The sequence below is a fragment of the Prionailurus bengalensis genome, chromosome E4 (genome assembly GCF_016509475.1).
Source record: "Prionailurus bengalensis isolate Pbe53 chromosome E4, Fcat_Pben_1.1_paternal_pri, whole genome shotgun sequence".
Taxonomy (NCBI): Eukaryota; Metazoa; Chordata; class Mammalia; order Carnivora; family Felidae; genus Prionailurus; species Prionailurus bengalensis.
In genome coordinates, this window is record NC_057360.1 from 20914291 (window position 1) to 20931405 (window position 17115).

The window sequence follows — 17115 nt, forward strand, 5'->3', positions numbered from 1 at the left end:
ATTATTGTGTTTACTAATGCTTAAGCCTGTTGATGATGTAATGCTTCTTGAAGAATCATAGAAGGGAAGGGATCTGATTTTTTTTTTTTTAAGGATGCTTTTGTCCTTTGCTAGGCTCTGTTCCCATGCTTCCTTGATGAAGGCAGGACTGTCACTTTTTCAGGTTCCTGGCCATGCTCCATTCAGCAACAAACTGGGGGAGCTGCCCCACTCACTTCTGAGGAACTTGAAACATTGAATAAATTTATTTCTCTTTTACTATTAATCATTTCTCACTGAATGGGTAACGCTTCAAACTCAAGATTGAGGATTCTGCTCCAATACCGCAGATCACGATGGCAGAAATGTTTTTTATTTTTCCATAGTTACTGAGTTCACACAGGTTTTCCTGTCAAAAACCTTATTAAAGAATGTGGACCCGAAGTAACTCCCAGGGCTCTGGAAAAACCACTCCAGTACTTTCTTCCATATATTCTAAATTAGGTCACTGGGAATAAAATAAAGGATTAGTAATAAAGTAACTTAAATAGATTTGGCTTTTACTCTCTAAACCTGATTCTTGCATGGTAGGAATGTAAGAGAGGCAAATGTTTCTTTCCAGTGCCTGCCTCAATTTATAGTTCCTGCCTAGAGCAGGACACTTAGAAAAATTCTGAAGCTTCATTTGGTCCATAGAGGGAAAAGTATCATGATTACCTAATATTCACTCAAATTAATAGTTGCTATTAAACACAGTTTATCATCCTGTAAATATTTTCCTGTTCAGAAAAGCCTGAAACCGATGATAGTATTTGTTTTTCTTCTCAGCCTTTGATTCTGTTACAAATTAATTGGACCTGGGGTCCTAGCTATGGATTCTTAAAGTAAACTTCGCCCTCAATTTTTACTCCAGGAATTGGCAGGCTATCTGGCCAAATGATAATCTCAAAATTGCATCCTGTCTGCCAAGAGGATAGAGGGATTTCTGGCCGGAGAAAAATTGATGAGAAAAGGCCCTACTTGGCATTGGAGCCCATGTAGGGTGCCTGTTGTCAGTCTCCTTTGCTGTAGGGATGATGGAGAAGTTACATGATCTGACTTCATTTTCAGTATCCACATATAACAGTAACACACGCACCTGCTTACAACACAAGGCTGTTGAGATTATGGATGGCAATGACAATAGCTGAGAAAGAGCATCACGTTGCATGGTAGAAGGGTCAACCCAGCATCTCTGAAAGGGGTGGGGTGGGGGGGTTGGGGAGTGCTGAGGCAGCAGAATGCACCTCAGGCTGGCTGTACTTACAAGGATGTTGCTGTTTTCTTTCTAGATTCCTTTTTAATTGAAAGTATTGGTCATCCGTTTGTTGAAAGTATATGTGCACATTTTTGTACTCTTAATACTTTACTCCTTGTTTGGATTTGTTATGAGACTGGCATCTGTGAGGGTTTACTAGGAAGGGAGGACCAATTACAGTTGTTGACTTTTGAGTTTGTTTCCAAGATCAAAGGCCAAAGGTCTTGGACGATTTCAAGGCTTTCTAAATTATTATAGTTATTATTTAGTATTTTGAAATTTTATATCCATTTGCTAAGTGGAGTGAATATTGGTTTATATGAATTATTTAATAGAAAGCCTGGACTTCCTTGTCACTAGATAAAGTTGCAAATCTTATCATTTTAGAGCTGGAGGAGACTACAGGGACTTAAATTTGACTTTCTCAATTTGTAGATGGCAGAGAGGCCAACCAGGAGGGCATAGCAGAGGTCTAGAAAAGTGGTGCTATTGAGAGCTGGACCTGGGCTGTGGCAGTGGGAATGGCCAGGAGGCAGAAGCTGCTTCTCCGGCGGAGAATCAACAGAATTTGGTGACCACCTGCGTTAATGAGGGGGGCAGTGAGGAGATAGAAGACTTGGGAAGGGTGGGTATTTTAACCTTAATAGGCTGGGCAGTTGGTCACAACCGTAGACATCTCTGGCAGACCCACTTCCCCTAACTATACTGATCTGGAACATCTATGTTCCTTCCCACCTTCTTCACTGGCGATGCACTTGTCCCCTTGTCAGGTCCAGTGGTGAGGTAAGACTGACCTGACTTTTCTCTCATTAATTCACTCCACAGATACTTAGGGAGCACCTGCTATGTGTTTGGCACTGCTCACCTCTGAGGACGTAGAGGTAAGATATGGCACATGCCCTCGAGGAACTTACAGTCTAACAGGGAGAAACTGATGTGTAAACAGGTGTAATAAAGTGTTATGATGGAAGGGTAGCCTGGGATAAGGCTGTTCCTTTTATTTTATTTTATTTTATTTTATTTTTTATTTTTTTAAAGGTTTTTTCGGGGGTTATTTATTTATTTTGAGAGAGAGAGGGAGAGAGGGCACACGCAGGGGAGGGGTGGAGAGAAGGAGGGACAGAATCCCAAGCAGACTCCGTGCCGTCAGCACAGAGCCTGATGTGGGGCTTGAACTCACGAACTGCGAGAACATGACCTGGGCCGTGATTGAGAGTCGGCCGCTTAAGCGGCTGAGCCACCCAGGCGCCCCTCCTTTTATTTTTTTAATGTTTATTTATTTATTTTGTGTGTGTGTGAGAGAGAGAGAGAGAGAGAGAGAGAGGCAGAGAGAGAAGGAGAGAGAGAATTCCAAGCAGGCTTTGTACTGTTAGCACAGAGCCTGATGGGGGCCCTGATCCCACAAACCCTGAGGTCATGACCTGAGCGGAAACCAAGAGGCAGACATTTAACCAGCTGAGCCACTCAGGTGCCCCAAGGCTTTTCCTTAATTGTAGGTAATCTTCCGTCCCAAATCCGGAGGTATTCCTGATTGCCAAGAGGGAGGGAAGACAGAGACCCACTAAAAGAGAACATAGCACACAGAAAAGGGATTATGGACAGCTTTGGCTCCATTATACTTCAATTTAGAATTTGTTCCCATTGCAGATGAAATTCCCTTAAATTTCTTATTTCTGGTGACTTGTGTGACCCTGAGGATGCTGAAAACAGGTATGTTACCTGTTTAAGTGTTGGGTTATGGAGGAGATGGAGGGGGAGGGAGAGGGAGGGGGAGGAAGAGTGAGAGATCGATCTTGAGATCCTAGAGCAGTGCTTCTAATTTGCCCATTATGGCAAACAAAATTTGAATAGCATACTGGGGCATACAAAAGGATTTGAGGTTATCTATAAAGGGCACAGCAATAAAATTATATCTTTGAGGGGAGCTGGGTGGTGTAGTGGGTTAAGCGTCCAACTTTGGCTCAGATCATGATCTTGTGGTGAGTTTGAGCCTCATGTCCAACTCTTGTGCTGACAGCTTGGAGCCTGGAGCCTGCTCTGGATTCTGTGTCTCCCTATGTCTCTGACCCTCCCCAGCTCATGCTCTGTCTCTGTCTCTCTCTCAAAAAATAAACACTTAAACATTTTTGAGAAAAATATATCTTTGATATATGATCATGGTAAAAAGAAAATGGAAAAGTATTAGGGATTCAATATCAGAAGGTTTGTGTACTAATAAAATATTTTTTAATTACTTTGAAAAAAATGTTTATTTATTTATGTTTGAGAGAAAAAGAGCGAGAGCATGAGCAGTGGAGGGCAGAGAGGGAGAAAGAGAATCCCAAGCAGGCTCTGCACTGCCAGCACAGAGCCCAACGTGGGGCTTGAGATCTCACTCATAAACTGTGAGATCATGACCTGAGTTGAAATCAAGAGTCAGACAGTTAACTGACTGAGACACCCAGGCGTCCCCTAATAAAATATTTTCAATTTTAAAATACAATCTTGAAATGCATGAAGGGAGTAAAGAGATACAAACTTCCAGTTATAAATAAATAATGGAGATATGTAGTGGCATGGTGACTGTAGTTAATAGTACTGTATTTCATAAGAGAGTAGATCTTACAAGTCCTCATTACAAGAAAAAAAATTTTTTCTAAACTGTGTAGGGGCATGGATGTTAACTGTTGTGCTCATTTGCAATATATGCAAGTATCAAATAATGTACACCTGAAACCAACATGTTACATGCCAATTAATTATACCTCATTAAAAAAATTAAAGTTCACTTTAAATGAGGAAAAGAAGAATCGTGAGCTTGCATCCACAAATATATTTTTTGAAGTTGTTACATAAAATTTCTAATCAAATCTTTTTAATAAGCTTTTAAAATTTTTGTCACCATTGATGAGAAATGTGTTCACACAATTTTAAAAGTTATTTTCCAGCTTTAGTGAGCTATAATTGACAAAAATTATTTTTAAGGTGTCTAACACGATAATTTGATATACATCGTAAAGTGATTAAAAGAGTTTTTAAAACTGGAATGTGTGGGTGGCTCAGTTAAGCACCGAACTCTTGATTTTGGCTCAGGTCAGGATCTCACGGTTAGTGGAATCGAGCCCTGCGTTGGGCTCTGCACCGACGGTGCGGAGCCTGCTTGGGATTTTCTCTCACACAAAATAAAAGAACGTTGAAAAAAAAAAAGCTGAAAACTCTTTTTACAACCACTTAAAAAAATTTAGGTTAACAGTTGAAGAGTCGAGTAGCTTTCATCAACAAATGTAATTTTGATATTCCTTGTGATGATGCAAATGGATTTAAAATCCAATCAACCTTTTTCCTAAGGACTATTTCAGAATCACGATGAAACCTTAAGGACCAGGTGCCTTACTAAGAGCGCTCAAAGCACAGCTAGAGCGGAAGCTGCCCTGAGTGCGCAGACAAGGGCCCAGCAAGAGCCACGCCCCTCCACCGTCGCGGGCCTAGCTTCGCGCTGCGCAGACTCTGCGTTCAGGTAGGGAACTTCATCCGCGCAGCCGCAGGGGTGGCCCTGAAGCAGAAGTAGAATCTTTAGCGCCTAGCTTCTTGAGCCTGTTGGTGAGTGTTGAACGGCCCTTGCCTTCCTACCTGGGTCCCTGTGGGTACTGCGTCTGACCCCACTTGCTTGCCTCTGAAAAGTCTGGGTGGAGGCTACTTTGGGCTGGAGGGCTTCCAGCACCTGCTTGCCCCCACCCCTGAAGCCGCCCCAGTGGGCTGAGAAAAATCGGCATTAGACTCCACGCCTGTAATGTATTCATGACGCGTGCGGTGGGAAACTGCTCTGGAGTGGTGGTTCTCACTTTGCATGCCTCAGAATCACCTGGAGGGCTTATTAAAACACTCTGCTGGACCCTCTACCCCTCCCCCGCTGCCGTTTCTGATTCAGCAGGTCTGGGGGGGGGTCTGACAACTGGCGTTGCTAACAAGTTTTCAGGTGATGCCGCGGCTCTGGAACCACACGTTGTAAAACCACTATCGTAGAGGCCAAACAAAACAGTTTTCTAAATACGTCATTTAAAGCAGTCCCTTCTCACTCCCTTAAGCAATTATTACTCGACATTATATATTTATCTGCCTTTTGCTTGTCCTTGTTAAGGTCCGGGAGAACAGGCACTTTGTTTTGCTGTTTTAGTTCCATCTTCTAGAACGCTGCCTGGAACGTAATAGGAGCTAAAAAGATATTTGTTGCTTAAATGAACAAAGGCAGCCCCCAAAGCTGAAACCATGAGAAAGAAAAAGGTCACTCAGGAAGAGGGAAGAGTAAAAAGGAGAAGGGCCAAGGACACACCCTGGAGTACATGGGCATTTCATATCAGAAATAGGAAATAGAGCAGAAAGCTAGGATCCAAGGCTGGTGCAGCATAGAAACCCACCAAGGAGAGATTTTTAGAAAAGGAGGGGACACCAAAAGTAAACATCAGAGATTATCAAAGATGAAAAGATTGAAAAGTCCTTAAGATTTGTCAATTACAAGATTTGTCATTGGTGATTTTGCTAAAAGTAGCTTAAGAAAGCTATTTAGAGTAGCAGGCTCCTTGCTTTGGGTTGAGTAGTGAATGGTGGATTAAAAAGTGGGAAAAAAATGAGTGTGGACTGTTTATTCAAGGACTTGGCCACGCAGGAATGGCTACAGAGGTACATAGGTCAAAAGTGTATTTTTACGTTTCCCACTCCGTGTGTCTGTGTTGTGTAAGATTAAAAGGATTAGCGCATAATTTTGTTATAGGAAAGGAGTGTAAAGAGATGTTGATTATACAGGACTGTGTAATAATAGCCAAAGGTCATGGAGCTAGAGGAGTTGGGGAGATAGACACAAGAGTAGGATGGATGGGTGAGATAGATGGTCCCTCACCTGCTGGGTCCACAAGGAAAGCTGAGAGCAGGGCTAATTGAGTTGTTTCTGAGTTGGAAGCTCAGAAGGTTCATGCATGAGAGCCTCCACTTTCTCTGGGAGTCCAAGCAAAGTCAATTTCTAGTGGTGAGGCAGGAGTGGGTAAAAAGTGTAGGAGGGATGGCAAAAGTTGGAGTAATTGCTTGTGGGAAGAAAAATTGAACAATACCATCAAATGGTCCCAAATTAGGCATAATGTTAAAAAACGTTGGGAGGCAGGAATGCTATATTGGTTCTGTCATGAACTTGAACTCACCCACTCTCTCTTCTGTTTGTCTAAAGATCCTCTCATTCTTGTCATGAGGCATATTTAAAGCTTCAGAAGCTTGAACAAAACACAAAAACCTCTTTCCTGGCTGTTTTCTAAGGCAGAACTGCTGGTAGCAGCAGCTGCAATTGAAATACACTCCTAGATGCAAGCAGGGATGGGAGGAGACCAGCTGGAGACAGTTAATTACCAGAATTAACTGATCATCATAATAGGCAGCAGGGTGGAAAAACACATTGGTCTAACTCACAGAACTCTCTGGTTGTTGTTAATTAATGGTAGGATCCCAAGGAATGAACTCAAAAAACAGCGGAGTCTTTTTGATTTGTGTAACAACAAAAGCAAACAGACCAACAAAACACTATTGGAGGTCTAGGGAACAGAGGCATCTCATGAGTGAGAGACCTGGCTTTGTCACCCTGTTCCTCAAACTAAATCGGATCCTGGACCCAGAGTCTCTTGAATGCAATCTGACTATTCTCTTACAGAAAGATGCTGCCCTACCTAACATTACAAACCTTCATCCTTTTTAGGATAACTGCTCTGAAGAAAAGGAAGCGCCTACGTTTTTCAGTGACTATCACTTCCTAATGCTAACTAACTCTAATTTCTGGGACCCCAAAAGTCACTGTTTGCCATTCACATTCTGAGTGTACAGGGGTTGGTGATAAATGAATTCTGGCCCACTGTCACCTTTGGATAGGGCTAGTGGGACTGTGAGTTCCTCTTGGGGTTATGTACCCTGCTTGCCAAGTGAAAAACTGGACTAGGAATCTCAGTAACAGACAGAATTCCTGCATTGGTGCATTCACTCATTGAGTAAGGGCTATTCTGGTAGAAAATGCCAAGCAGAGTGCCAGAAACATACATCAAAAGCCTACCTGGAGAACTGCAGAGGCAAGTGTTACCATAAGACATGGAAGATACCTGGTGTGATTGTTCCTACCTTATTTCCATTCACTTCCCAGGTGAGTCATCACAAAAGACTTTTGGGTCTTGGAGAATGACTGCATTATCATAAACCCAAGCACGTGAGGACTTCCAGTGGGATCTCCTCACTGGAGTAATTCAAATAGCCCCTGACTCTTGGTTTTCAGTTATTGATCTGGGATTTAGCTCCAGAATAGCTTTCTAAAAGTCTCTTTTTTCTTACCTTTCTAGATTGAGCCATAAGTTTTATGTTTTTCTTGCCTATCACTCTTTGTTGTACCTTTGTTCATGTCTGTATATCCGTTTCTTCACTTTAATGTGGGGATCATGATTTTACCTCAGAGTAACTGGGGAGAAAATTAGATATTCTACATAAAAGAGCATCTTGTAAGTGCTCAATGTGTGGTAGCTGTTAGATAATTGGGGATGAGAATCTGGGATAATGTTTTTTTCAATTCTTTGTTCATTTTGCAGGAGTCATTCTCAAGTTAGATAAGCTTTCTGAATCTTACATGTCTGAAAATGTCTTTTCTTTTCCTGCACTTAATGCTGGTTTGGCTGGGTAAAGGATTTGTTTCAGCTTTGAAGATACTGCTCCACTGAGAAATCCGATAGCCATCTAATGTCCAGTGCTTATATAATCTCTTTATATAAAATCTCTTGGGTGCCTGGGTGGCTCACTTGGTTAAGCATCTGACTTTTGGTTTCAGCTAGGGTCATGATCCCACTGTTTGTGAGTTCGAGTCCCACATGGGGCTCTGTGCTGACGGGACAGAGCCTGCTTGGGATTCTCTCTCTCCCTCTCTCTGCCCTTCCCCCACACACTCTCTCAAAATAAGTAAACTTAAAGAAAAAACAAAACTCTTGATTCCCTTTCTTCTAGGCTTGGGATGGGATCTTCTCCTAGGATGGGATCTTTTTTTTCATTACTTATTCTAAGGACTCACTCGGCCCTTTTAATCTGAAAATGTGTTTTTCTTCACATCTGGGATATTTTCCTTCTTTTTTAACTCCCAGACCTCACCACCATTCTTTCCGTTGCTTCTGTAACATTTGTCATTTGGATGTTGGAACATCTAGATTCACTTTTCACATCTCATCATTTTCCTTTTTGTTAATTTGCTATTTAGCCTTGTCCATTCGACTATAAACCAGCCCATAAATCTTTTCTATTTTCTGTCAGGGGTTCCTCAATATACCTGCCTCATTGATGGAACATTTTGTTCCTCGAGCTTTTTTGGATTTAACATGTCATGGAATTTTAGATGGAAATTAAAGTAGATGTGCGTGCACAGCTTTCCTTAATTCAGATTCCTTGGTTATGTTTTGGTTTGCCTTTTTACTTTTTTAGAGTGTACATCTTAAAAGTCTTTATACTGTGCCTCTGTTCTGCACCTCTTAAACTGTTTTCTAGTTTTCAAGGACCATAGAAATCGGGCTTATTCCACCTGTCCAGTAAATACATTCCCAGGTTATTTACCCAAATATACATTCCCTTTTTTAGTTTGCCAGCTCGTTTTTCTCCAATGGCACCTGGAAGTTTCTTTCTCCAGGTCCCAGTCATTCGTCTCTTCCGGGAGCTTAAATTGCATGTAACTCTGCAGGGATTCAACACCTAGCGTCAGAAATGCCTGTAATTTCCCCCGACGATCAGACCTGGGTATCTTTTTTCCCCTTAAACAAGCTCCACCGGTGATTATGAGGCACACCCAAGTCAAGAACCTCGAGCCCCCCTCCACCTCCTCCTCCCACCTGCCTGTCCCAATGGCGGGACGGCTCGCTGCCCTTGCCCCTGTCGGTCTGGGGATGTGGTCGGTGGTCGGAGAGGTTCTTGAGCCGAGGCCCCACCTGGCGTCTCCCAGCCACGCTGGACGAGGTAGGCGCCGGCGATTTCCGCCCCCCCCCCCCCCCCCGAAGGAGCCTACGCCACCCGAGAGCCTAGCGTGGCGGCCCCGCGCCGGCCGGCCCCCAGCCAGGACCCCCGAGCGTCCCGCCCTGCCCAACCGTCTCACCCGCCGCGCGCCCTCGGGGCTGGAACGTCGCGCGGGTTGCACGCCTCCCGCCCTCCAGCACTGGTGCGCAGGCGCGCGGGCGCCTTGGCGCTGCTCCTCCAAGGCGGCTGGACGGGAGAGCGCCTTTGAGTCTCTGGGCCACGCAACGGCAGCGCCCGCCCTGTGGGCGACACGGGTGAGGGGCGACACTCCACCCGCCTGCCTCCTGCCGGCCTCTCCCCACAAACCCCTCGCTGCGTGGGCAGTCCCCAGGGATCGAGGGAAGGGAAGCTTCCCCTTCCGCCTGGCGGCAGGGAGGGACGTTGGGGTGGGCGGGGGACCCCGCTCCCGGGCACAGATGAGGTCGTTGACTTGGGTAAGAGGAAGTGGGCAGCCTCCCCGTCGGTCTGGGCCGGACCAGGTATGCCGGTGCGAGCGTCTTTACCGGGAGCCCTCTCCTAGCGCTGGGGAAGGCGGTATTGCGTTTGCCTCCTTCCCGAGCTTTTTCCCAGCGTCGAGGAGGGATCCCGTCTGAAGCGAAGTTTGCGGTGTAGAGACCCCAGACAAACCGTTATCGGGGCTTCAGCAAAGTCGAGCCAGGAACTTGGACTTCCCACATGTTAGCCAGGGGCAATGATGTCTCCAGACGCTTGCAGGTGAATCGACACAGGTTGAGAGAGCTTGAATTGTGTGAAACGCCGAGTTTCAGAGAATCCTCATAGTTTTGCTTCTGCTTTATCACCTTTAGAACTCTGGTGTCGATTGTTTATATTCCACTATTGATCCTTTTAAACTCTCCCCTCCCTCCGTCTTGGGTTTGTCTGCTCTTGCTAATGAGCCACGTTTCTATCTTAAATCCGGTAGGGTGCTATGTCTGAACAAGAGCGCATCCAGGAATGCCTGAGGAAAGAAATAAGGTCACTTCTCATCTCCACCAAAGATGGTTTGACCCCACAGCAGTTGGAAAAGGAGTACCTTTTGATGGTTGGCAGCCATTTACCACTCCGGGTTCTTGGATATCGGTCCACTATGGAGCTGGTGTTGGACATGCCTGATGTTGTCACTGTCTGCCCTTGTGGGGATGGTACTGTAATACTGAAAGGTAAGCTTAGAATTTGAAGATCTATAAGTAACACGTAATTAGTAAAGAATTTTTCTGGTAAATAGGCAATGGGGAGTACGCCAGGTGATGTATGGAATTATTGAATGTGGTACACCTGAAACTAATATAACACTGTATGTTAACTGGAATTAAAAATATAAAAGAAAAAAGAATTGTAATAGCGATTATCCTGCACCCCAGGCAGGGGATTTTAATTTTTTGAGGGGGAGAGGGTTCATGGTTACCTTTGAAGTTGTGAGCAGAGTTAAAGCTTTAGCAAAATCAAGAATTTATTTCTCCAGAAAAATGTGCATTCACAGGAACTACATTTTGCATGTGATTCAAATTATTGCACCTTAAATTGGAAGAAGCATAACAATGGGACTTTAACTACGAATTCATGTTTTAAATTTCGTGACGCACAGAAAAAAACATTGCAGGAAAGTTTGTTCATCTTGAGAGTTTCAGATATTTCAGGAGTCAGAAGTAATGTTAAATATTGGGCTTGGTCTTTCTGTCTTCATCGTCTGATAGAGGAGCACTTTAACCACTTGTTAAAGTGGTTGTCTAAAAGATGGAGGAACCAAGGGTTCATGTTTATCATGTTGCCTAGATACACAGCTCCTTGGAGAATTAAAATTGTATAACCACAGATGTAAGGGTAAAGAAAGGAGCAAGTTTTCATCTAACTGTGATTTCTTTTTTCACACCTCCTTAGCCATTCCAGATGAATCCACCAAAGGAATAGCAAGTTTAGTTGCAAAACAGAGGAGCAACCATAAGGTTCGAAATTCCATGCCAAGGGGAAGGGCCAGTGTTTGCTCTGGGCCGAGCTCCCGTCGGCGAGTACCTTACCGGGGAAGGGTGCCTCCCATTCTTCCAGCTGTTGTGAAGAGTGAGTTGAAAGACCTGTTGGCGTTATCTCCCGTTCTCCTTTCTGATTTTGAAAAGGCATTTTCCAGGCGATTTGGACGTTCATTCCAGTATGTACAGTATGGATTCCTCTCTATGTTCGAAGTACTTAATGCTGCTTCAGATGTCATTTCAGTAGAGCAGACCAGAGCAGGTTCTTTGTTGATGCTAAGGAAGAGCGTAACAGAGGAAAAGCAGAGAGGATGGCCAGCAGGTAAGCATGTTAGCATTAGTACTTAGTAACTTAGTACTTAGTAATTGTGGGTTAGCAAATTTTGGAGCAGTCATGGTAGATAGAGAGGTAGGTAATGCATAAGCTCCCAGAGTTTGTCAAAGTTGCATCTTGGCTCTGCCACTTGCTGGTTGAGTGATCTCACTCCAGTTATTTAAAACATCTGAGCCTTAGTTTCCTCATCTCTAGAATAGGAATAATCATACTTGCCTCTTGGAGTAGTGCTGACGATGAAACGAGATGAGGTCTGAAAAGTGCCTGGCATTTATAAGGGTGTAATAAGTGGTAGCTATTATAAAAATACAAGATCTGTTTTCTCTGGAACACTGTAAGCGAACATTAGTTGCGTGTGTTCACGTAAGGAAGATAGGGAAGATGAAAAGTTTAAAACTAATACTAGTTAGTAACATTTGCCATCTGAGTTTTGCTGGCACTGATGTTTGGTATCCTAGCAGGCGCTGCAATAATTTATGTAGTGTAATGATAACCACTTATATAGCGTTTTACCTTGGATTCTCCTAGCCACACCGTAGGGTAAATGACCCAGTCTTAGGGATAAGGAAAACAAAGCTCAGGATACGTAAATGACTTTTGCAAAGTTGCATGGCTAGAAAGGTGTTATAGCCAGGGTTAGAAACGCAGCTGTTAATACTGTTTAGCCAGTGCTGTTCTTACCCAGTCATTGTCCCTCTTGTTTTTTGTTTTATGTTTATACACACACACTACTATATATCTATATAGTAGTTGAGTTGACACACAGTGTTACATTAGTTTCAGGTGTGCAGCACAGTGATTTGACTACCTTGTGCTGTGCTCCCCACAGTGTAGTTACCATGTGCCATACAGTGTTGTTACAATACCATGGGTTGTATGCTGTACCTTTCGTCTCCGAATCACTGTCCCTCTTAAAGTCTCAGAAGACCAATGTGATCATTTGTATAGTGCATCACTAGACCCTTGACGATACAGAATCTATACACTGAGCCTATTTTGGGAATCTCTACGCCTATTTCAGTGATTTTTCTTTTTCTCTAAAATCTGTATTTAGATTATTATAGGTGAAACCATGAGAATGTCCCCAGTTTAGAAACCAATACTTAAACTGTGGTAGGAAATGTATATTTGATATAGATATCCTAGGGGGTTTACGAGCTCTCGTCAGGGAAGACTATAGGGGCCAGTGTGTGTTTTGAATCTTACCCTCAACCATCAGCAATATCAGTATTCTTGAGTTACTTGAACTTGGGGAGACAAACCTATGCTATTAAAGTTGTAAGAGGTTGATAGTGTATAAAGCAGCTTGCCAACTTATTGAATGGGGGAAGTGATATTCCTTCCCAGTGATTGGATTGTTCATGTTTCTCATCTGTGACCCTTCTTCCTATCATCAGGGTATCTTGGAAACAATTTGTGTGTGTGTGTGTGGGGGGGGGCTTGATCTTATGGTAAAGAAAGAGACCACAATGAGGTCTAGTGATTGATCATTCATGTTGTACATCAGCATATATCTTGCCAGTGGTATTTTCCTTCCTACAAATCTTGAAGAAAAAAAATCTGTACTCTAGAATAATATCCTTTATTCTATAGCTTTTTATCCCCCTTTCCTGCTCCCATACTACTAGGTGATTATTCAGTTTGAGAAGCATAGTTTTAAGCAGACTTCTTAGTTGGAGACTTTTTGGCCTCCTAAACGTTTTTAGGTTTTTACCTATTGAAATCTGCCTTTCTGTAATTATATTCAGGTGATCTTAAATGGAGTTTTTAGGTAACTCCAACCTTCTCAGTAACATATGTATGATCCCTTGGTTTTATAGATGACTAATCTTTTCCATTGTATGTAAATTTTATTTGGCAATATGAAAATGTAAGCTTACTTTCCATAATTGTTATTTCTAAGTTGGGAACAGTTAGGTCACAGTAGCCTCTATATAGAATCACCAGAAAATAAAGTAGAAATTGTTAGTGACAACTTTTCTCCGCTCTTCTTTTATTCACAAAAGGAGGTAAAATGTTTACCCAGCCTTTTAGAATGAAACAACAAAGGTCCTACCCTACAGTCTCCCCAGTCACAAAGGCACGCTTTTCGCAACCCACTTCAAACTTGGAACCACCGAAGCAAATACTGAACGTGGAAAATACTTTTAAGTCAAATGTGGTAGAGACTTCAAGGCTGAATCACGCTGAAAAATTAAACCAGGTGAGATATAGGAGTTTGGAGGTATAAACCAAAAATGTGTTTAAATTCAGTGGTTAATACTTAGACGGAGAAGCTTAATTTCAGATTTAACTTGAGCATTTTCTATGGTTGTGTGAATTATTAGCTAGTAAGAGGTGGCAGTGAGAAAAGAATAAAATTGTATCAACTCCCATGGTTTCTGTTCCAGGCTTCCCCCACTGTTGGAAAGTAGGGTGTTCCTATGAAACCTTTTGAAAGTTGAAACCGTGTAAAGCAAAGAAACAATTGCCATTAATTTATATAGAGAAAATTTTGAGCCTTCTTAGACCCCAAAAATAACCTCTCTTAGGCTTTTCTGATACCTTATGATACATCTAGCCAATGGATTTTGTACCTTAGGACACATCTTGCTAATGGATGCACAAAATAAATGGGGGTAAAGCACAATTCAAAGCTATGGTGGTTTGATGCTGAATGTAGTTCTTGGGGAAGGAGGCTGGTGATGCCACTCTGGCTGCTCGGCGCACGCTGCCCCTATAACCGCTCACTGCAAAACAATTGCTGGATGCTCTTTTTGCTTTTGGCCTTTATTGATAAAAGTGAAAATCCTCTTTCGATTTCTTTGGGTTAGCAAAAATGAGAACGGACCCTAGATTTTTCATAAAAGTGAAAGGGCATAGCATGAACTTTTGAAAAGTGAGGGACACCTGTACTTCGTGCAGCTGTCTCTAGTTCCAGCTTCTAACCAAAGTCCTAGAAGTATATTTGCAGCTTCCCTCATGAATATCTTCACCTGAATGGCTGGCCCTGAGCACTACAGTCCTGGTACTTTTCTGACTGTGTGTATGCTGAAGGAGTTTTGAACAAAAGCTACTAGAATATAACCAACAAAAACCCTGGTTAAATTAGCAAGATGACAACTTTCATAGAGCTTAGAAGAAGCACATGGAAATTAAATTCAAGATATAAAAGTGCCTTACCTCTATAACTTAAAAAATACTAGCTTTAGTAGCATAACTTACATATAGTTTATCCATTTAAAATGTACAGTTTGAATTTTGACAAATGTACCTCATTGCATAATCATCAAAATCAAGAGGCCAAACATTTCCATCATTCTCAAAAATTTCCATTATGCTGCTTTGTAGTTGATCTCTTTCCCCAGCTGTAGACACTACATAAATATTGCTTTCTGTAAGTTTGACTTTTCAAGAATTTCATATAAATGGAATTAAATAACATCTAGCGTTTGTGTCTAGCTTCTTTAACTTACCATGGTGCTTTCGAGATTCATCAGTATCAGTAGTTTGTTACTTTTTCTTGTTGCGTACCGTTCCACTATATTGATCTATCTCAATTTGTTATCCATTCCCATCAGGTGACATCTGGGTTCTTTCCTGTGTGGGGTATTTATATAAATAAAGCTGCTATGAACATTTGCATACACTTTGATCGTGGACTTCTCTTGAATGAATACCTAGGAGTAGGATTGTTGGGTCATTCAGTAAGGGCATGTTTAACTTTATAAGAGATTGTCAGACTCTTCTAAAGTGGCTGTATGATTTCACATTACTGTAAACTACATATGAGAGTTCTAGCTGCATCTTTGTTAATGTTTGGTATTGTCCACTTAAAAAAATTACTATTCATGGGGCGCCTGGTTGGCTCAGTTGGTTAAGCATCCAAGTTTGGCTTGGGTCATGATCTCATGGTTCATGGATTTGAGCCACGCGTTGGTGTGGTGACACCTGTGCTGACAGCTCAGGGCCTGGAGCCTGCTTCCGATTCTGTGTCTCCCTCTCTCTGCCCATCCCCGACTCGTGCTCTGTCTCTCTTTGAAAAATGAATAAACATTAATTTTTTTTTTAATTATGGGTGTGTAGTGGTATTTCATTATGGTGTTGAAATTTCTCTAATGATGAATAATGTTGGGCATCTTTTCATATGCATATTTTCCATTTGTAAATTTTCCTTAAGGTGTCTCCTTGCATCCTTTGCTTGTTCTTAAAAATTGACTTTTGTATTGAGTTGGAAGAATTATTTATATATGAATGGGTACAAGTCCTTTACCAGAGACATGTTTTGCAAATACTTTCTCCTGGTATATGCTTATCTCATTTCCTTAGTTCTGCCTTTTGTGAAGCAGAAGCCTTTAATTTTGATGAAATCTAATTTATTTATATTTTTCTTTTGATTCTTGCCTAACTAATCTTTGTTAAATCCAAAGTCACAAAAATGTTGTATGCTTTCTTCTAGAAGTTTTATGATTTTAGTTCTTAGGTCTATTACTGATTTCAAGTTAATTCTTATATAAGGTACCAGTATGGACCAGAGTTTTTTGCAATGGATTGCTAATTCCTCTAGCACTATTTTTTTGAAAAATACTCTTTTCCTTGCTGAACTACCTTATTACTTTGGCACCTCTGTGAAATCTGTTGACCACTTGTATGTGTAGGTTCTGTTTTTAGGACTGTCCATTCTGGTCCATTGATCTACAGGTTCTTTTGCCAGTACCCTTCTCTCTTAATATAGCTTTATAATATCTTTCTTTTTATTTTTTTTAATGTTTATTTATTTTTGAGAGAGAGAGAGACAGCAAGCGGGGGAAGAGTAGAGAGAGAGGGAAAAACAGAATCAGAAGCAGGTTCCAGGTTCCGAGCTGTCAGCACAGAGCCTGACACGAGGCTTGAACTCATGAACCACGAGATCATGACCTGAGCCCAGGTCCGTCGCTAACCCAGTGACTGAGCCACCCAGGTGCCCTTTAACATCTTGAAATTATGTAGTTAAGTCCTACAGCTTTATTCTTTTTCAAATTGCTTTGGCTACTCTAGGTTCTTTGCATTTTCATATAAACCTAATTTGATATAAATCAGCTTGTCAATTTCTACCAAAAATAAATATGCCTCTTGTGATTTTGATTAGAATGAAACAAGGGATCTAGAGGTAAGTTTGGGGATAAATGACATCCTGACAGTATTAAATCTGCTGATCCATGAGCATAGTATAATTTCTCCACTTCAGTCTTTAAATTTTTAGTACTCTTTTATAGTTTTAAGTACTCAAGGCCTACATATGTTTTGCTAAATTTAACCCCCCCCCCCCAACCACCATTTTTCATACTTTGGATATTATAAAGGGTATTTTCAGTTTATTTTCTAGTTAATTGTTATTAGTACATAGAAATCAATTGGATTTTTGTATATTGACCTTGCATCTTGTGACCTTGAATCAAGGTACTTGATAAACTCAATACTGTAGTTGACAGGTATTTTCAGTTTATTTTCTAGTTAATTGTTATTAGTACATAGAAATC

The 17115-nt window shown here is 41.8% G+C and overlaps 1 protein-coding gene across 3 annotated transcripts in view; it reads left to right on the forward strand.

Moving 5' to 3' along the window:
- The first annotated feature begins 2088 nt into the window (after nt 1–2088).
- The window catches only part of TDRD5 (tudor domain containing 5), a 110142-nt gene continuing 95115 nt past the window's right edge, over nt 2089–17115 (forward strand). For 2 of the 3 annotated variants that reach the window (XM_043567763.1, XM_043567765.1), the window contains exons 1-6: nt 2089–2157; nt 2924–2986; nt 4604–4855; nt 10242–10479; nt 11198–11605; nt 13624–13820. In XM_043567763.1, coding sequence (XP_043423698.1) covers nt 10248–10479; nt 11198–11605; nt 13624–13820 — 837 coding nt within the window. In that variant the 5' untranslated portion in view covers nt 2089–2157; nt 2924–2986; nt 4604–4855; nt 10242–10247. Of the gene's footprint in view, nt 2158–2923; nt 2987–4603; nt 4856–9470; nt 9574–10241; nt 10480–11197; nt 11606–13623; nt 13821–17115 lie in introns of those variants that run through there. The other variant, XM_043567764.1, reaches the window with a different exon arrangement.